The 22,597-nt window shown below is 38.0% G+C and overlaps 1 protein-coding gene across 1 annotated transcript in view; it reads left to right on the top strand.

Moving 5' to 3' along the window:
* Positions 1 to 710: 710 nt before the first annotated feature.
* Positions 711 to 22,597, top strand: part of SLC26A8 (solute carrier family 26 member 8) — an 86,758-nt gene continuing 64,871 nt past the window's right edge. The window contains exons 1-2 of the mRNA XM_090280421.1: positions 711 to 895; positions 11,907 to 12,046. Coding sequence (XP_090136547.1) covers positions 711 to 895; positions 11,907 to 12,046 — 325 coding nt within the window. The remainder of the gene's footprint in view (positions 896 to 11,906; positions 12,047 to 22,597) is intronic.

Genomic DNA, 22,597 nt, shown 5'->3' with positions numbered 1-22,597 from the left:
TTAGAACAACAGCCAAGACTAGATCCACAGTTTCCTGAGACCCTGTGCAATGCTTATTCTGCTACACCATGATACCACTAATTGAATGCTTCATAGTCATTTAAGAAATATTTGTTGAGGCTCTGCTAAGTACCAAGCACTATTCTAAGCCCTGAACAGTCAAAGTTCTGCCTCTTAGATATACATTTTATTGTGGGAAACACACAATGGCCAAATAGACAAGTACTAAATCAGGTGTTGGCAATTGCTGGCAAGAACAGGAAAGGATAAAGAGATAATGATAGGTACCCTATTTCACCAGAGAAGGAGTTAGAAGACACTGTATTGACTGACCACTTAATGCTTAGCATTTTAGTGAAAATTGGTATTATACTGACTTTTACCTCTTCATCATTTTCCTACAACATAATTGAATATAAAGGAGACTAGGCTTCCTAGGAGGACACCTGGATTCTAGTCCTGATTCTAATTATGTAACAGCCAAGTCTGTTTAAACTTCCGAGCTCCGGTTTCTCCAAGATGAGAATGATTCTCACCTTGCATTCTTCATAGGGTGGTTTTGAATATAAAATTGTAAAACCCATGAGAAAGTTTTATAATACTTCAATGTGTGAGGCAAATGTAAGGTATCATTATATGGAAATTTTACTTAAAACGGTCTGGGTTTTTTTAAATTGTTTTTTGTTTGATCTGTTTTCATCCATCCAGGAATGATGCAACCAGAGAGTAGCAGTTACGGTTTTGACTCTAAATACAGGGAAGGTTCTTTCACTTACGATGTTAAGCGAGATGTGTACAATGAGGAGACCTTTCAACAGGAACACAGAAGGAAGTCCGCTTCCTCTGGGAACGTGGACATCGACATCACCACCTTCAGACACCATGTCCAGTGCCGGTGCGTGTGTGTGGTCACTCGGTTGCCGCCAAGCTGGCAGCAGCATAACCCTGTTTGGCTCCTTTTGGTGCCTACTTCTGTCTTCCTCCTCTGAGCTCCTGTCATCAGAACCCTTAGTTTACTGTGCAATTTCTCTTCTTTTTTTGTATGTGTGTGTGTGCTTTGTCTTGTAGCACCTTTTTGATTGTAAACTTCTTGAGCACAGAGACCTTGGATGTCCCCCACAGCACCTAAGGATGATATTGAATAAATACATTGTTTGATTAACCACCATGACTAGTCTCCTAAAAACAACAACAAGAAGCAACCATGGTGGATTAATTCATGGCAGTGGAATGACATCCTTTAAATCTCATATCCAGCTGTGCCCATGCAGTACTCATGGTCATCAACAGGGGACCCACCTCCTCTGATACTAACTGAGACTATGTGGTTCTACAGTCCAGGGGCTCCTAACTTGTTTTTGCGCTGTGAAACTTTTAGCAGTTTGATAAAGCTTATGAACCTCTTTGCAGAATATTTTTTTTACTTTTTTATTGTGCAAAAAACCCCAAAAACTAAATTAGCAGTTTTAACTATTTTTAAGTGTACAAATCAGCATTAATGACATTCACAATATTGTGTAATCAACACCATTATCTGTTTCCAAAACTTTTCATCACCTTAAACAGAAACTCTGTACCCATTAAGTAAAAACTCCCCACTTCCCCCTCTACCCGTCTCCTGGTAACCTCTCTTCTACTTTCTGTCTCTATGAATTGCCTATTCTAGATACTTCATTTAAGTGGAATCATACAATATTTGTGTTTCATAAGTGGCTTGTTTCACTTAGCATAGTGTTGTCCAGGTTCATCCATGTTGTAGCATGAATCAGTACTTCATTTTATGGCTGATGATATTCCATTATATGTATATAGCACATTTTGTTTATCCATTCACCTGTTGATGGACACTTGGGTTGTTTCTACTTTTTGGTTATTATGAATAATGCTGTGATGAATATTGGCATAAGAGTATCTGTTGAGTCTTTGTTTTCAGTTCTTTTAAGTATATACCTAGGAGTAGCATTGTTGGATCATGTGGTAATTCTGTTTAACTTTTTGAGGAACTGCCAAACATTTTTACAGCAGTTATACCATTGTACATTCACACCAGCAACGTACAAGTGTTTTGATTTCTTCATATCCTCTACAACATTTATTATTTACCATTTTTTAAATTACAGGCATCGTAGTAGGTATGAAGTGGTATCTCACTGTGGATTCTGTTTGTTTTTCCATTTTCTAATAACTACATATGGTGACAATCTTTTCCTGTGTTTATTGGTCATTTGTATATCTTCTTTGGAGAGATGTCTATTTTCCTTTGCCCTTTTTAAAATTAGGTTGTCTTTTGTTGAGTTGTAGGAATTCTTTGTATGTTCTGGATATTAAATCTTTATCAAATATATAATTTGCAAATATTTCCTCCCATTCTGTAGGTTGTCATTGCACTCTTTTGATAGTGTTCTTTGGTGCACAACAGTTTTTGTTTTTGTTTTTTTAAATTAAATCCAACTTATCTTTTTTTCTTTTGTTGCCTGTGACTTTGGTGTCATATTTAAGAAACTGCTTTGAAACCCAAGATGATGAAGATTTCCTCCTATATATTCTTCTAAGAGTTTTATAGTTTTAGCTCTTAAATTTATATCCTTGGCTCATTTTGAATTAATTTCATATGGTGTAAAGTAAGGGTCCCACTTCATTCCTTGCTACGTGGATATCCCATTTTCCTAGCACTATTTGTTGAAGAGACTTCTTTTCCCATTGAATAGTCTTGGCCTGAATTTTTCAATGCATAAAACACATAAGCTTATAAAGAAAACCAGTTTTATTGAAATACAGTTTACCAAAATATGAAAAATCCCAAAATTATGTTATTTAATAATGTGGATCTAATAACTACCATAATTTCAAAGTGGTGATGAATATAAATGGTATTTTAAGATATCTGCATCAATTTTAATATAACATGAAAATATTTGTGATTTCTATTGGTGACCAAGTCAAGTTTTGCTGATACTACTCTGGTTTGTTGTTAGCATTCATAATTGAAAGAAATGATAAATTTCAGTTTCAGAGGTTAGTGAAAATAAAGATATAATTTTCCTAAGTTTGCATACCTCCATGAATTTTATCTACAGACTTGGGGAGTCTATAGGCCTATGATTACGAACTCTTTGTGACCTACCTCGTGATATTAACCCTGATTACTCAAGCTGTCCTCACTCACACTCTGGATCTATCACCCACAATTGGCATATGTTGGGTAACAAGTGAGGAGGGCCTTCTCCACACAGCTCAGTTGCAGACGCTCTTCTCTCTGAGGCCCTCTCCTTTGTCACCTGACTTTTGCAGGTTGTGGTCTTGGATGTCCCTCCCAGTCTTACAACACTACTCTTTATTTTCTCTGCTCCAGGATGGGTCAGACATCATACATTAAAGAGGGTATTTGGAGGCCACTTTGGCCTTGTCTCTAAAAAAAGATAGTCTTTTCCTAACTTATTCCTCATCTTAAACACATATGACTACCCCTCCTGTACCCTAGCCTAAGACACTTAAATCAGACCTGTTCTTCCTCCCATGGGCTTTCGTAGCAGTTCTTAATCCCTACTTCTAAAATATACAGTTTTATCCGCTTCTGAATTTTAACCTGAAAGAGCAGGACTTAGAAGCAGATTGCCTGATTCTGAATCCCAGTTCTCCTGCTTCCCAACTATGTGGCCTCAGGTGAGCTATCCAGCCCTACTGTGCTTCAGTTTCCTCACATGTAAAATAGGGATGGTAATACCACCTATTTCATAAGGTGATTGTGAGGATTCGTTTATAGATTTTTATTAAAGTGTAGTTGGTATACAATATTATATTTGTTTCAGGTGTACAACGTAGTGATTTGACATTTATATGCCTTACAATGTGATCACCACACTAAGTCATGTAACTATCTGTCACCAGGCAAAGTTACCACAGTATTATTGACTAATTCCCCTTCACTTTTTATATCCACTCCACCAACCACTTCCTCTCTGGCAACCATCATTTTGTCTTTCTTTCTGTGAGTTGGTTTTTGTTTTGTTTCTTTTTTCTTTTAGATTCCACATATAAGAGAAATGATGTAGTATTTGCCATTCTCAGTCTGACTTATTTACTTAGCATAATACCATGTTGTCATCCATGTTGTCAGAAGTAGCAGGATTTAATTTTTTTATAGCTGAGTAATATTCCATTATATCACATTCATCCATCAATGGACACCTAGGTTGCTCCATATCTTGGCTATTTTAAATAATGCTGCAATGAATATATGGGTATAATATATCTTTTCATATTAGTGTTTTTGTTTTCTTCAGATAAACACCCAGAAGTGGAATTGTTGGGTCATATGGTATTTTATTTTTAGCTTTTTAAGGAATCTTCATCTGTTTTCCACAGTGGCTGCACCACTTTATAGTCCCACTAAGAATGTACAAGAGTTCGCTATTCCCCACATCCTCACCAACACTTGTTATTTGTTGACTTTCTTATAGTATCTATTTTGACTGGTATGAGGTGATACCACATTGTGGTTTTGATTTACATTTCTCTGATGATTAGTGATGTTGAGCATCTTTTCATATGTCTGTATGTTTTCTTCAGAGAAATGTTTTTATCATGTCCTCTGTCCATTTTTAAAATTTATTTATTTATTATTCTCATTTGAGGGCATGTTCATTGATTTTCAGAGTGGGGGTAGGGAGGGAGGGAGGGAGAGACAAAGAGAGAGGGAAACATCAATGTGAGAAAGAAACCAATTGGTTGTCTTTGTAGGTGCCCTGATTGAGGATTCAACCTGTAAGCTAGGTATGTGCTGTGACTGGAAATTGAACTGGTGATCTTTTGGTGTACAGGACAATGTTCCAACCAACTGAGCCACACTGGCCAGAACCTCTGTCCATTTTTTCATTTGTTTTTGTTTTTGTTGTTGTTATTGAGTTGTGTGAGTTCCTTATATATTTTTTGATATTAACCCCTGATTGGATATACGAGTATCATTGTGACTATCTTCTTCCATTCAGTAGGTTGTATTCATTTTGTTGATAATTTTCTTCACTGTGAAGGTTTTTAGTTTCACGTAATCCCATTTATTTATTTCTTTTGTTGCCCTTGCCTGGGGGACATATCCAAAAAGATATTACTAGGAGTGATATCAAAGAGTTTATCACCAATGTTTTCTTCTAGGAGTTTTATGGTTTTAGGTTGAATGTCTAAGTCTTTACCTGTAATCCATTTTGAGTTTATCTTTGTATATGGTGTAAAAAAATGGCCCAGTTTTTTTTTTTCATGTATCTGTCCAGTTTTCCCAACACCACTTGTTAAACAGACTGTCATATCTTCATTGTATATTTTTTCCTCCTTTGTCATAGATTAATTGACCATAAATGCAAAGGTTTATTTCTGGGCTTTCTGTTCTGTTCCATTGATCTGTGTGTCTGTGTTTGTACTAGTACCATAATGTTTTAATTATTATGGCCTTGTAGTATAGTTTGAAATCAGGGAGTGATACTATGAACTTCCTTCTTTTTTCTCAATATTTCTTTGGCTATATGTGGTGTTGGTGGTTCCATATAAATTTTAGGATTATTTGCTCTAGTTCTGAAGAATGCTATTAGTATGTTGATAAGGATTGCATTGAGTCTATAGATTGTTTTAGGTAGCATACACATTTTAAAGATATTAATCTTTTAAATACATGAGTATAATATAGCCTTCCATTTTGGGGGGTCTTCTTCAACTTTTTTCTTAAATATTTTTTAGTTTTTAGAGTATAGGTCTTCACCTCATCGGTTAAATTTATTCCTAGGTATTTTATTCTTTCTGATGCAATTATAAATGGGATTGTTTTCTTATTTTCTCCTCTGGTCATTTGTTATTACTATATAGAAATGCCGCAGATGTTTTAAAATTATATTTTATTGATTATGTTATTACAGTTCTCCTGATTTCTCCACCTTTGTGCCCCCACCCACCCACCCAGCATCCCCACTCCCTCAGGCAATCCCCCCACCATTGTTTATGTCCATGGGTCATGCCTATAAGTTCTTTGACTACTTCATTTCCTATACTGTACTTTACATTCCCATGGCTATTCTGTAACTACCTCTTTGTACGTCTTAATTCCCTCACCTCTTCACCCATTACCCTACACACCCCTGCCATCTGGCAACAATCAAAATGCTCTCTGTATCCATGATTCTGTCTCTGTTCTTGTTTGCTTAGTTTGTTTTTTAGATTCATATTTTTTGCCATTTTATTTTTCATAGTTTTGATCTTCTTTTTCTTAAATAAGTTCCTTTAACATTTCATATAATAATGATTTGATGATGATGAACTCCTTCAGATTTTTCTTGTCTGGGAAGCTCTTTGTCTGCCCTTCGATTCTAAATGATAGCTTTTCTGGGCAGAGCAATCTTGGCTGTAGGTACCTGCTTTTCATGACTTGGAATATTTTTTGCCAATCCCTTCTAGCCTGCAAAGTTGCTTTTGAGAAATCAGCTGACAGTATTATGGGAACTCCCTTGTAGGTAACTAACTTCTTTTCTCCTGCTGCTTTTAAGGTTCTCTCTTTATTTTTAACGTTTGGCATTTTAATTATGATGTGTCTTGGTGTGGTCTTCTTTGCATCCATCTTGTTTGGGACACTCTCTGCTTCCTGGAGTTGCATGTCTATTTCCTTCACCAAATTAGGGAAGTTTACATTCATTATTTTTTCAAGTAGATTTCCAATTCCTTGCTCTTCCTTTTCTCCTTCTGACACCCCTATGATGCAAAGGTTGGACTTCTTGAAGTTGTCCCAGAGGCTGCTTATACTATCCTCATTGTTTTGGATTCTTTTTTTCTTGTTGTTGTTCTGATTGGTTGTTTTTTGGTTCCTTATGTTCCTTATCATTGATTTCATCCTCAGCTTCATCCACTCTACTGTTGTTTCCCTGTAAATTGTTCTTTATTTCAATTAGTGTATCCTTCATTTCTGACTGGATGTTTTCTATGCTGTTGAAGTCCTCACTAAGTTCCTTGAACATCTGTATAATCAGTGTTTTGAACTCTGCATCTGATAAATTACTCATTTCCATTTAGTTTAGTTCTGTTTCTGGAGTTTTGGTCTGTTCTTTCACTTGGGCTGTGTTTCTTTGTCTCCTTATTTTGGCAGTCTCCCTGTGTTTGTTCCTATGTATTATGTAGAGCTGCTTTGACTCCACGTCTTGGTAGTATGATCTAATGTAGTCGGTGTCCTGTAGGGTCCAGTAGCACAGCTTCCTCTATCACGCAAGTTTGGTACTCGAGGTGTGCCCTTCGTGTGGGAAAAGTGCACTCTCTTCTTGTAGTTGAGCCTTGGTTGCTCTTGGCTTACTCAAGCCAGTCAGCTTGAAGGACTGGCTGTGACCACTGACCACAAACCTTCACCTTGTAGGCCCATAAGTTGGTTGGGGTGTAGTGTCAGGGCATCTCCAAGGTGGGTCAAACTGTGTTAGCCAGATTGATGGAGTCACAGATATGGCACCAGCTTGCCTGCTCTGTGGGAAGGAGGTTTAGAAAAGGGACACTGGCCTCTGCTCACCTTGAGGCCAAACACTTCAGTCCTCCCTTTATACCACTGGTGCCTTTCAAGCTGCTACCCCAGTGCTGAAGCTCAGAGGGAGTGAGTCTAAGTTGGTGAGTCTGTGTGTGGGTTCTTTAAGAGGAACTGCTTTGGGCTTCAGAATTTTCTTCCACTGATTCACTCCCTGCTGATTTTTGCAGCCAGAAGTTGTGGGGACTTAGCTTACTGGCATGGGAACTCTGGGCAGTGTGGCCTAGTGTGGGCTGGGACTTCTTGCTTCCCAGATATCCCTCCTGAATTTTCATCTACCACATGCAGGTGGGGGACCAGCCCATTTCATGCCTGTGCCCCCCCTACCAGTCTCAATGGATGTGGTTTCTTTAATTCTGTAGTTGTCAGATTTCCATTCAACTCAATTTCTTTCTTTCTTTTTTTTTTTTTTGTTAAATACAATGAAACAGTGTTTATTGAAAACCTGGCAATGTCAGATAAGGAAATCAGCACACATTTACTTACACTATACCTTTCTTTCATAATTCTACTTTTTTGGTTGGCTTAATTTGAGATTTTTGACTCTAGTAATTATTTGTGAAACTATCCATTTCTATTTGATGTCTCTGTTCTTTCAAAATTCATTTTGATTTTACATTTTGTGGGGCTACTATATTTGAAACAATGATTTAAACTTAATTCAATATTTATTGTTACACACTCACAAATATTCCTTATATATCACAATTTCTTCCAAGTAGAATTCTTTATTTTGGTTCATTTCTCAGCTGCTTGGAATATTTCACTAAGTTTTTTTTTCTTTTCAAGAAAAGCATGTAAACAATATTCTTCCTAAGTAAGTCTGACAATATTTTCCTATTTATTTCATAAAGGAATGACAGTTGACTGAATATAGAATTTAAGAATCACAATCTTCTTATTATCACAACTCTAAAGCCAAATTGTGTCATCGTCCTCTGATAATAAGGCTGAAAAGATGTCTGAGACATGACTGATTTTTGTTCCTTCAGAGATTTTTTTCTCTTTAGAGGCTTAAAATATAACTGTGGGTTCTGCTTTTTGAAATTCAGAAGTTTTACCAGAATATGTCTAGATGCTGGTATTTTTTTCATTGATTCTAGCAGAGATGTAGTAAATGTGGTCTTTAAAATTTGATCTTCCTGTCTTTCTTAACATATCTCTCATTGTGTCCTTTACTGTTTGGTTTTTCCCTTTTTTCCTTCCTGAGGAACCCATTCAACTCAATTTCTGACAGTTCTGGCTGATAATTATTCTATATTTTAGTTGTAATTTTGATGTGGTTGTGTGAAGAGGTGAGCCATGTCAGCGTACACCACCATCTTGACCAGAAGTGCCACATATTTTTGTATATTAACTTTGTATCCTGCTACTCTATTGAATTCATTTATTAATTTTATTAATCTTTTGGTAGAGTCTCTAGGGTTTTCTATATATAGTATTATGTCACCTGCAAATAGTGACAGTTTTACTTCTTCCTTTACTATTTGGATGCATTTCAAATATCATTTTCTTGTCTGATTGCTGTGGCTAGGAATCCTAATACTATATTGAATAACAGCGATGGGAGTGTCTTGTTCAGCTTTTCACCATTAGTATGATGTTAGGTACGGGTCTGTCACATATGGCCTTTATTATGTTGAGGTAAGTTCCCTTTATATCCACTTTGTTGAGAGTTTTTATCATATTTGGGTGTTGAATTTTGTCAAATGCTTTTCACGCATCCATTGAGATGATCATATAATTTTTATTCTTGCTTTTGTTGATGTGACATATCACACTGTTTACAAATATTGAATTATCCTTGCATCCTGGGATATATCTCACTTGATCATGCGGTATAGTCTTTTTAATGTGTTGTTGAATTCAGTTTGGTAGTTCATTGAGAATTTTTACATCTATGTTTATCCGGGATATTGGCCTACAATTTTCTATTGTCTTCCTTTCTTCCTTTCTTTTTCTTTCTTTTTTATTTCTTTCTTTCTATCTTTCTTTCTCTCTCTCTCTAGTATCATTGTCTGCTTTTGGTGTCAGGGTAATACTGGCCTTGTAGAATGAATTTGGAAGTGTTCTTCCTCTTCGACTTTTTGTAATGGTTTGAGAGTGATAGGTATTAATTCTTCTCTAAATGTTGGGTAGAATTCACTGGTGAAAGTATCTGGTCCCAGGCTTTTGTTTTTTGGGTGTTTTTTAAAATATTACTGCTTTAGCTTATTGCTAGTAATAGGTATGTTTAGATTTTCTGTTTCTTCCTGGTTCATTCTTGGAAGGTGTTATGATTCTAGGAGTTTATCCATTTCTTTTAGGTTGCCCAATTTGTCCAATAAGTGGCATATAATTGTTCATAATATTCTTTTATCATCTTCTGTGTTTCTGTGGTGCTGACTATAGTCTCTCTTCTTTCATTTCTTTATTTATTTGAGTTCTCTTGTTTTCTTGATAAGTCTGGCTAAAGGTTTGTCAATTGTGAGGATTTAAGGCATATTTGTAGAGCACTAAACTGAAAAACATGATATAAGTGGAATTTTTTTAGTTAAAAAAAAGTTTTTTAACACCATCTCTTCCTTTCTACAGAAAACCTAATCTCTTCTCATTTTTTACCTCTTAGTTAGCAACTGCAAATACACCCTTTCTAGTAAAAATCTCCCATTGGCTGTCATATTGACTTACATTCCTCACTTTTAAGATGCCTTAACTAAAATATAGACTCATGGCAAATCCTTATGTTATTCCCCACTAACTTCAATTTCTGTTCCTCTAACACCCTCCTTGATTCCTTTCAGTCTTAGATACTCAATATTCCATGTTTATTTTATTTTTTGCCATACTAAAGAGCTTTGATGACTCTGCCTAGGGCATCTGGTCTTTTACCAAGTGGCACTTGGAATGGAGGAGAGGAAGGGAGACTGAACCAGATGAATAAAAAACTGTCCCATGCCATGGTCTACACACTTCCATAGAAGGCCATAATTGGAGAGAGCACACTCTGCACCTTACACCTAAGGACTTTCATAAAAATAGCAGTATTATTTTCCTTTTAAACTAATGGTCTTGCTCATGGCTCCTGAGCAGAATTTAACAGCTGTCAATAGGAACTGAGGCAGTAATAGAGTGGATAGAACACTAAACTAGGAATCAGAAGACCTGGTTTCTAGCCCCGGCTCTACCCACAGTTACTATTGTGACCTTGGCAAAATCATTTACACTTATTTGGCCCTAATTACCTTAGGGATAATAATGCTCATAGTTGTGAGAGTCAAACATATGTGAACATATTCTCTTCTGAGCACACATTTTAGCCTTGCACACACTGAAGTTATATTTGTTGCTATAATCAAATCCCAATTATCCAGCTACAACTCATACATGAAAAATCTTCATACTCTTTTTTTTTTTAGCTCATAGTAAAATGTAAATAGTAAGAAGCAATTTTAAAACCAAACTAGGTTTACTAATTAATTAATTGATTGATTGACTTATGGTAACCTTCTGTTTTAGATGATCCAAAGGTTAAAATAGGTTTTCTCAATTCTAGCATCATTCACAGTTTGGACCAGAAAATTGTTTCTTCTGGGGAGCTGTTCTGTATATTTTAGGATGTTTAGTAGCATCCCTGGGCTCTTCCTACTTGATGCCTGTCATGATAATAAAAAAATGTCTCCAGATTTTGCAAAAATTCCCCCTGGGAAACAGAATTGCTTCTGGTTGATATCTATTGTGTTAAAGGATAACAAAGTCTTATTTTACTGCTTTTTATTTACACTTCTAACTCCTTAAGTATGGCAACTCCATATCCTATATTTTAATAAATTTCTACATATTATAGGTCAAAACTACACAGAGTTAATGTTTAGTAAAAGTTTTAGTATATGGGAATGGTATCACTTGTGTTCATTGCCCCTGCCACTCAACGATATCACATATCAAAAAACTGTCCTTATCAAGAGAAGGCACTAACAGTAAATTTTCTACTAGGAAGTTGATAAGTTTAAATCTTTCTAAACATCCTATGAAAATACAAACTTGATTTGTACACTGGGCTTATAAAGCTTCGATTTTGCTATATATATGACTATGGCTCTCAACTGGAGGTGATTTTGTCTCCCAGGCAACATTTGCCAATGTCTGGAGATGTTTTTGAGTGTCACAACTGGGGGAGGGGTTATCTAGTGAGATGCTGATAAACCTCCTATAATGCACAGGACAGCTTCACAACAAATAATTATCCCGTCTGGTATATCAAAATATTGACAGTACTAACAAGGAGCTCTGCTGTATTGGAAGAATTATACACTGTGCCTTTTCTTAGCTATGTGGGCTTTTTCTTTGGAGATTGTAATCAAGTTTCTGTTCTTCTTTCTCACAGCTGCTCATGGCACAAGTTTCTAAGATGCATGCTTACGATCTTTCCCTTCCTAGAATGGATGTGTGTGTATCGATTCAAGGATTGGCTTCTTGGAGACTTACTTGCTGGTGTGAGTGTTGGCCTTGTACGAATTCCCCAAGGTAAGGAAGATACAAAACCTTTCACCCACAGACAACACATCACACTTTGTCCACTTGCCCAGAGTAAACAATTACTTCTGTTAGATGAATAGGAAAAAATGTGAATTCCATTCACATCATTACCATTGATTTGTTCCCTTAACTGCCAGATTTCTAGTTCAGGATGGTTCCAAAAGACTCCCTTTAGTTTGCACCCCTGAATACTTGAAGAGTATCCGTAATGCCCGTTCATAGTCTTTCTCTTTTTCTTTCTTTTTTTTTTTTTTTTTTTTGCTTAACTAGACATTTCATTCTCACATGACTACACTAGAGCTTATTGCCATTGGTTTTACTTAGCAAAGTGGAGGATAGGAAACATAGCATGCTAACATCTCTTCAGCAAGTCACACACACAGCAGTCCAGGAGCTATTCTTTGGTCTTCCATTTGGCAGTTCAGATTTAAGGCAACAAGATCATGCAAATAGGTAGAGAGCTGGTAGGGCTTTAGAAGTCTCATTTCCCCAAACAGAAACCAACCTCTCTGGTAATTTTCATTAACACTTGCTTCCAGAGTCCCACAAGCAAAATGCCCAGTTACAAGATCATTGTGCTCAGAGAAGCCAAAGCTAGGGCTTCTCATTGGATATTTATCTTTCATTCACAGTCCTCTGGTCCAGATAGAATATACTAATCAAGCTCATTTTTAAATAGGTAGTATATAACCAGTGTTGGCTGGTAACACAGAAGAAATTCCACTGTTATCAGGTTTCCACAAACAAACAAACAAACAAACAAACAAACAAACAAACAAAAAAACCCAGCTAGAAAGTTAACCTGAGATCAAATTTATCCTCAGAGGAAGGATTTGTTAATTCTTTACTCACAGTGGTTCACAGTTCCCTACATAGTCTTTAAACACTTCCATTTCTCTATTTTTAAAAAAGATTTTATTTATTTATTTTTAGAGAGAGGAGAAGGGAGGTAGAAAGACAGGGAGAGAAACATTAATGTGTGGTTGCTTCTCACACACCCCCAGCTGGGGACCTGGCCCAGAACCCAGGCACGCGCCCTGACAGGGAATTGAAGTGGCGACCCCTTGATTCACAGGCTGGCACTCAATCCACTGAGCCACACTAGCCAGGGCTATTTCTCTGTTTTTCTGGGGCTCAGTAGGCAGGATTGAAACTTATGATTGTACAGGTTGTGCATAGTACAAAAGAGGCCAACCAAAGGGCAAGTGGTAGCTTTCTGACACAGAACTGTTAGTTGGATGAAATAAATCCCTCTTTAAAAAATTGTCATGTAGTAAAATTGACTTTTTTCCTTTTGGTGTACAATTCTATGAAGTTAAACACATATATAAATTTATGTAACCACTACCACAATCAAGATACATAACAGCTCCATCAGCCTCAAATCTCTCTTGTGCCACCCCTTTTTAGTCACATCCCCCCCTAACTTCTAACTCCTGTTCTCCATCACCATAGCTCTGTCTTTTTTAGGATATCGTATAAGTGGACTCATACAGTATGTAACTTTTGAAGGCTGGCTTCTTTAATTCAGCATTAGGTCTCTGAAACTAATGCAAATGGTTATTTACATCAATAGTTTGTCCCTTTTTATTGCTGAGTAATATTCCATTGTATGGCTGTACCAGTTTTTTATCCACTCACTTTTTTTTAAATGTTTTTTATTGATTATATTGTTACAACAGTTCCAATTTTCTCCCCCTTGTTCCCCTCCACCCAGCACCCCCCTCCCCCAGCAATCCCCCCAAGTCCATACCCCTGGTTCGTAAAAATTAACTATCCCCCCCCTCTCAAATATTAGGACCCTTTGTAATCTTGTAAAGGACAATGGGCAAAGGTCTCAAGCTCCTCTAGCTGCTTCAAGCTGGACATGGTCGTCGTCCTACCTACCCTTGGGTCCAGAAAACCCTAATAAGAGTGGGGGTGTGGGGGGGAGGGTGGCCTTCCCACATGGGGAAGGATCGTGCAGACTCCAGGTCAGTTGGCTGTCTCCGGTCAACGGCGTGCTTGGTTTAACAGGCTGGTGTCCTTGTTGTGTTCTGGGGGCAACAGATTTGGCGAAAAGGGTTAAAAGACATCATTCAATCCATAACTACTAGATGACAAAAGGCAGGGATTAATTTTTCAATGTTCCATATTAGGGGAAAAAAAAAAAAAAAAGCTTCTTTGTAAGAAGGTGTGCTAGGCACATCTCGCCTGTCCAAAACCCTTTTGCCCATTATACTTAGTTTGGGCTGAGGTAAATAGTTTAGGTTTTTCCCCCTCTCAGACCTCTGGGCCTTTTCTGTCCAAGCCATTAGGATAGAAAAGAGAAACCCGTTTTAAAGTGAAGCCCACAGACCACCCCATTCTTCCCCAACCCAGCCATTTAGTTCAGCCAAACCGTTGAGTCTCAGGAGGCAGCGCTGCAGAGAGGATTAAGTGAGGCTTATGCGTACAGATAATCACTCAGGTAATGCGATCATTGGCTTATGTCCTTTGAAAACAAAAAACACGTGTTAATTTATGTAACATAACCCGCAAACAAGTCTCTAAATCTGGAGAAGAAACTTTTAAGACGGTTAGTTGCCCTGTTTTATACTCTACTACTGATCATTGTGATTTTCCTTGAATAATAATTTTTCTCCCTAAGGTTACCCTCCTTGTCTTTAAAGGGACTACATTAAGTCCATTTTTAATTTATCCTGTTCATTTGCATAAACATAACAAGAGCAGCAAATGATCACTTATGATCTTTAGTTCTGCTTTGCTGGAACTTACCCAAGGAATATTTGGGGTGACCTTCAGTCTGTTCTTCAGGGCACAGAAGCTGTGCCACATATCTGGCATTCATCCTTGCCTGTACACTCACTTTTTTTTGATGGACTTTTTGTTTCCAGTTTTTGGCTGTCACAAATAAAGTTGCTATGAACATTCATACAGATTCTTGTGTGGACATGTTTTCATTTCTCTAAGATAAATACCCGGGAGTGGTATTGCTGGTCATATTGTAAAGTGTATGTTTAACTTTATAAGAAACTGCCAAACTGTTTTCCAGAGTGGCTATACCTACCATTTTACATTTCCATCAGCAATGTAGATGCCCCTTGTGAGGTGAAGGAATTCTCCATTTATTTGAGTTTGCTGAGAATTTTTATTGTGAGTGTATGTTGCATTTTGCCAATTGCTTTTTCTTCATGTATTAATATGATCATGTGGTTTTTACCTTTAGACTGTTAATATGGTGGATTACATTAACTGATTTTTAAATATTGAACTGGCAGTTACAAACTAAAATGATCCCCTTATATGAGTACATGCACTTCCAGGAAGGTATCAGGAAGCCTCCTGAGCATCCCTGTGGTGTTGCAATGAAAGACCTGAACTCTTGGCACTAAAGCTTTAGCTGTGAGTCCCCTACTCACTTCCACTTGTCAAAGGTCCTTCATTTATGGTCAGAGTTTGAGGACATCCTATTGCTAAATTACCAACTCATTAGTGTAATTTGGTACTAAAATAAGAAAGGGATTAGGTTGTATAAGCAAACCTAGCATCCAGCACATAACTATATGAATGAATGAATCCATGTAACTCTTGCTAAGAGATTGTGTGTTATTTTAAGTAATATGAATAATGAAATAATTTATAGTATGAATAATTCAATAGTTTTACTTATATTAAATAGGTAGTATCTAATGACTTAATAATTTTCTTCAAATAAAACAAAAATACCACATGGTGAAGACTTTACTAAAAATGTTATAGATCTTTCTTACAGTAGAATTCCAATTTGTAAATGTAAAAGAAAATAGAAAATTACCATTAGAGAAACACCACATTAATAATTATTGTAGATAAAATCCATTAAGAGATATTAAAATTAGTGGGTAAAAGTTTTTAAACCATGAAATAGAATTTGCATAGTTTCAAAGTATCTTCCTCAAAATATTTATTAACTACTCAACTATTAGACAGTGGAGATTTGGGAGAAACCACCTTAACTATGTGATCAATGCTGTCATCACTGGCAGCAAGACATATGGAGACCACAAATCTTGTGCAATGGTGGTTTAAGAAAGACCAAACATAATTTCTGTAGAATTCTCACCAAAAATGGATACCTACTGCAATCGTGAGGAAACCCCAGCAACTCCAAATTAAGGGACATTTGACAAAATAACTGATCTATTAATACTCTTCCAAAGTGTTACAGTTAAGAAAGACAAATAAAGACTGAGGAACTGTCACAGATTGCAGGACTAAGAAAAAATAACAACTTAATGGAATGTGGGGCTCTTCATAGACTCCTGGAACAGAAAAAGGAAATTAGTGGAAAAACTGGTGAGATTCAAATCAAGCCTCTAGTTAATTTCTTATGTTAATTTCCTGGTTCTGATAATATGATTATATAAAATGTTAACATTAGGGGAACATATGTTAAGGAATATGTGAAAACCCTCTATTTTTGTAACTTCTGTAAAATTAGTTCAAATTTTAAAGTTTTTAAGGGTGTTGGAAAGTTTGGAAACTTGGTTTCCTTCTATTTCTCCATAGCCAAAGCTTAACTGAGACTAGATAAGTTAGTGTCAGGCTGTTAGCAACTAAATCTCTTACCTTCCTTGTATAGGTAAGTTCTTCGAAACCCTACATTTCAAAAGACTCACTCTTCAAGCTAATGTTGCTTATCAAGAGTGAACAGGGGCTGTTCAACATTATATTGAAATTCATTGGCAGTGTATTAAAGCAAGAACAGGAAATATAAGGGATAAGGTTTGTAAAGGAAGAAATAAAACTATTCATATATTTTAAAATGTAGATAATTGAAGAGAGTCTACAGAAAAATTAATAGAATTCACAAGATTTTATTAACGTTGCTGGATATAAAATCAGTATATAAAAATCAATTTACATTCCTATATACCTGTAGAAACCGAAGTGAAAAAAAAGTTTTAAATATACTATTTACAAAAGCATAATAAATATGAATTAAGTTCTATAAAACTAAGCTGTATAAGACTTCTAAAGAGAAATACACAATTTCACTTAGTAATATAAATGAGACTCTATATTAATTGAAAGGTAGCATACTCATGGCTTAGAAGACTCAATATTTAAAAGTCTCAGTTCTCAGACTTCCGGCTGAGACTGACATGCTCTGTCTCCCTCCACAACTAAGAAGGAATACAACTACCGCAAACCCAGAAATAACCAGAAGTTCTGGAAAATAAAACTACATGGAAGTCCAACATATGAATTTATAAACAAGTGTTGGATAGGAGGAGCGAAGCCAGGGCGGAGAGATCAAGCTGTGCTGGCAGTGGCAGTTGCAGCAACGGCGGTGGGACGGCGGTAAGCACAGACACCTGTATATAAGGGGAGATTAGAAGTGCCTGGGGAGCACCCCTGGCTGCAGACCAAACCCATCAGCTCGCGATTCCAATACCGGGGAAGGCAGACCCCCATTGCCTCGGACTGTGAGGGCTGGAGGGCGTGAGGACAGAGGAGGAGGCTCCCAGTCTCTCAGCAGAGAGTGAACAGCAGGAATCCATCTTGGACCCCTGCCCCAACACAAAGCACCACAGTGTAGTGAGAAGGGTTGCCTAGTAGTGATGAGTGCATGGGGCTCCACCCCCTATAGCATAGGAAATGTGATAGCCCTGCCCAGAAAGCAAAGATAAACACAAAACTGTCAGGATGGCAGGGATCATGATAGAAATCCCAGTCACGCAGCTGACCAGACAGCAAATACATGATCTATCGGACCAGCAGATAGATAATCTTTCTGAGGCTCAGTTCAGAGCTCTCGTTATAAGAACGCTTACAGATCTTACAGTGGATCTTAAACAAGATGGGGAAGGAATGAAGGCTAGTCCTGCTGAAATGAACAAAAATACATACAAAACAAGTGATGAGGGAAGGAAAACCAGGGATCAAATCAACAAATCGGAACATAGGGAAGGAACAAAGTCAACCAGTGCAGAAAGAGGAAATGAAAAGTGAGGAAAATGAAGAGAGGCTCAGAAACCTATGGGAGAGCTATAAGCAGACCAACATCTGACTCATAGGGTTGCCAGAAGGTGAAGAAGAAGAACTAGAAACTGAAAAATTATGTGAAAAAATAATGAAGCAGAACTTCCCTAACTTGGAGGAAGAATAGACTTACAGGTCCAGGAAGCACAGAGAGTTCCAAAAAAACTGGACCCAGGGAGAACCACACCAAGACACATTATAATCAAAATGTCAAAAATTAAGGATAAACAGAGAATCTTAAAAGTAGCAAGAGAGAAGAGAATTGTGTGCAAAGGCATCCCAATAAGACTCTCAGCTAATTTCTCAAAAGAAACTCTGCAGGCAGTAAGGGACTGGCAAGAAATATTCAAAGTAATGAAAAGCAAACACCTACAACCACGATTACTCTCTCCAGCGAAGCTGTCATTCATAATAGAAGGGCAGAAAAAGTGCTTCCAGGACAAAGTAAAACTGAAGGAGTTTATCAGATCCAAACCACTGTTATATGAAATGTTAAAGGGACTTGTTTAGGAGAAAGAGGATCAAAACTATGAACATTAAAATGAAAACTATATTACAACAACCAACAACAGATGCTAGGGAATCAAAACAAAGGGAAACTAAGTAGGCAACGAGAGTGGGAAAAGAGTTATAGGTATGGGGAACATACTGGGGGGAGGTTAGGGGGAAGGGAGGAAAGGGAGGGAGATAGTACAGGAATTAAGAAGCATAGTAGGAGGGAGTGGAGTAGACAGGAAGATGTTGAGAAGAACTATATGCAGAACCAATGGGCACGGACTAAGTGGGGGACAACTAGAGGGAGGGGTGTCACTGGGTGGAAGGGAACAAAGGGAAAAGAAATTGGGACAACTGTAACAACATAATCAATAAAGCATATTAAAAAAAAGTCTCCATTCTCCCAAAATTGATTTATAGATTCATTAGAATCTCAATGTAAATTCTAAGAGGACTTCTTAATAAAACATTATAAGCAGATTTAAAAAAATTATTTATTTGTTTGTTTTATTTATTTTATTTTATTTTATTTTTTCAGAGAGAGGGGAAAGGATAAAGAGAGGGAGAGAAACATCACTGTGTGGTTGCCTCTCACTTGCGCCCCCAACTGGGGACCTGACGTGCAACCTAGTCATGTGCCCTGACTGGTAATCGAACCAGCGACACTTGGCTCGCAGGCCGACGCTCAATCCACTGAGCCACAGCAGCAGGGCTTATAACCAGATTTTATAATGTATGTAAAGCAAAAACAGCCAAATTCTTTTGAAGAACGACAATAGACAGACTTGCTTTTCCAGCTATCAAGACTTAACATAAAGTTATAACATTTTTTAAGATAATGTACAGCAAAAGTAGAAAGAAAAAATAAACATTCATATATGCATATACTGAAACACACAGATGGAAACGAGCAATCTCAAGCAATTCACCACAACATGGAAGACTCATATATATATGTGTGTGTGTGTGTGTGTGTGTAATATTGAGCAAAAAAAGCAGTAATAAACATTAATATAAAGTTCAAAAGTGGGCTGAAGTAAATTATATTGTTAAGAGATATGTCGTCGTCGTCGTCGGCATCCATCCGTCTCGAGAGACGATGGTGTAGCTTCTACTGAAGCTACAGAGCCTGGGCAGGGTGATATGGAGGGTCTGCTGTTGCCCATGCAGCAGACCCCCCCTCTCTTCGCAGCTGAAGGGTCCAAGGGAAAGACGGAGTCAATACAGCTTGGCTTCAGGTGCGCCGCAGGAGTTGCCGGTGTTGACTACAACGTCAAACCGCCTTAGGGACTCCGGCTCCGGATTTTCTGTCGGGGTTTACTCCCTTAGCCTTTCCCCTGAAGAGGTATGCCGCAAGGCAGCGGAGGTTTTTTGGAGTCAGAGTTTTCCTTCTCTGATGTACCCTGACTGGAAGATCGAACCAGCGACACTTAGCTCGCAGGCCGACGCTCAATCCACTGAGCTAAACCAGCCAGGGCCATTAAGAGATATGTACATTAGTGGTAAAACTATAAAGAAAGCAAAGATATTGCTATCACAAAAGCCAAAATAATATCTGTATGGGGAGAAATGGAGTTGTGATCAATGACTTGGGTGGTAGTAACACAGATGTTTATTTTATAAATATTAAACTCAATACCTATTTTAATGTACTTTCTATGTGCATATTATATTTCAAAATGAAAATGGAGGTTACTAAATTATCAAAACTATTACCAAATTAATTACTAAAACAGTAGTGAAGACAATATGGGGGAGATTTCTGGTCAAGATGGCGACTTAGGCAGACATGGACCACCTCTTCACAAAACCACATCAAAATTACAGCTAAAATATAGAACAACCATCAGACAGAACCATCAGAAATCAAGTTGAATGGAAGTCTGACAAGTACAAAATAGAGTTGAGTGGAAATCTGACAACTATGGATTTAAACAAAACACATCTATCCAGACTGGTAGGAGGGGCACAGACACAGAATGGGCTGCTCCCACACCTGTGTGTGGTGGATAAAAATTTGGGAGGAATATCTGGAGAGCAAGGAGTCCCAGCCCCATGCCAGGCCACCCAGTCCGGTGTTCCAGTGCCAGGAAGATAAGTCCCCACAGCTTCTGGTTGCAGAAACTGGCAGGGGTTGAGTAGGTGGAAGAAACTGCTGGAGCCCCATGTAGTTCCTCTTAAAGAACCCCCACATGGACTGACCTAGTCAGACTCACTCCCTCTGAGATCCAGCACCAGGGTAGCAGCTTGAAAGGCACCAGTGGCATATAGGAAAGAACTGAAGTGTCTGGCATCAAGGCAAGCAGAGGCCACTGTCCCTGTTCTAAACCATCTCCCAGTAGAGCTGGCAAGCTGGTGCCATATCTGAGACTCTATCAACCTGGTTAATATTGTTTGACATGCCTTGGAGATCCCTAGAGATTCTGCCCCACCCATATTATGGGCCCACCCAAGCTGCTGTTCCATGTCAATGGCTGGTCTTGGCTCATGCTTCTGGGAGCCCCAAACCTGGAACTAGCAGCAGCCAGCTTATAGTCACAGCTTGGCTTCGCCTGGGACTCTCCAAGCCCAGCACAAGTACCAGCCATCTCAGATTGCTTTATAGCTCAGGCAGGGTGCCCTGGGGAAAATACAGGTGGGGGTGACCATGGCCTGCACCACCTGGGAAACCCCAGGTCCAGTGGCCCCAGTGGACAGCTACAGACTACATCAAAGCACTATTATGCAGCCCCTACACAGTTTATCCTCCACAGAGAGTGGAGGTTGATGGTCAGTGGTCATAGCCAGTCCTTGCAGCTGACTAGCCTGGGTAAATCCTTCCAGTTCATCTGCCAACAGCAACCAAGCTTCAACTACAAGAGGAGGGTGTACTTTGCCCACACAAAGGGTGCACCTTGAGTACCAGCTTGGGTGATGGGGAGTCTGTACCACTGGAACCTACAGGACACCTACTACATTAGGCCACACTACCAAGACACAGTGTCAAAACAGTTCTACCTAGTACATAGAAACAAACACACAGAGGCTACCAAAATGAGGAGACAAAGAAAAATGGTCCAAATGAAAAAAACAGATCAAAACTCCAGAAAAAGAGCTAAACAAAATGGAGATAAGCAATCTAGCAGATGCAGAGTTCAAAACACTCGTTATAAGGATGCTCAAGGAACTTAGTGAGGACCTCAGCAGCATAAAAAATATCCAGTCAGAAATGAAGGATACACTAATTTAAATAAAGAACAATTTATAGGGAAACAACAGTAGAGTGGTTGAAGCTGAGAATCAAATCAATGATTTGGAACATAAGGATCCAAAAAACAACCAATTAGAACAACAAGAAGAAAAAAGAATAAAAAAAAATAAGGATAGTATAAGGAGCCTCTGGGACAACTTCAGGAGGTCCGACCTTTGTGTCATAAGGGTGCCAGAAGGAGAAGAGAAAGAACTAGGAATTGGAAATCTATTTGAAAAAATAATGAAAGTAAAGCTCCCTAATTTGGTGAAGGAAATAGACATGCAACTCCAGGAAGCAGAGTGTCCCAAACAAGATGGATGCAAAGAGGCCTACACCAAGACACATCATAATTAAAATGCCAAAGGTTAAAGATAAAGAGAGAATCTTAAAAGCATCAAGAGGAAAGAGGTTAGTACCTACAGGGGAGTTCCCATAATACTGTCAGCTGATTTCTCAAAAGCAACTTTGCAGGCTAGAAGGGATTGGCAAAAAATATTCCAAGTCATGAAAAGCAGGTACTTACAGCCAAGATTGCTCTGCCCAGAAAAGCTATCATTTAGAATCGAAGGGCAGATAAAGAGCTTTGAAGACGAGAAAAACCTAAAGGAGTTCATCATCATCAAACCATTATTATATGAAATGTTAAAGGGACTTATTTAAGAAAAATAAGATGATCAAAACTATGAAGAAACAAATGTCAAAAAATACATACCTATCAACAATCAAATCTAAAATACAAACTAAGCAAACAAGAAGAACAGAGACAGATTCATGGACACATAGAGTGTTTTGATGGTTCCGAGATC

Source organism: Furipterus horrens, unplaced genomic scaffold (assembly GCF_987537825.1).
Source record: "Furipterus horrens unplaced genomic scaffold, mFurHor1.1.pri manual_scaffold_6, whole genome shotgun sequence".
NCBI classification, from domain to species: Eukaryota; Metazoa; Chordata; class Mammalia; order Chiroptera; family Furipteridae; genus Furipterus; species Furipterus horrens.
The sequence above is the reverse complement of the archived record's forward strand: the minus strand, read 5'-3'. Positions and strand labels throughout refer to the sequence as shown.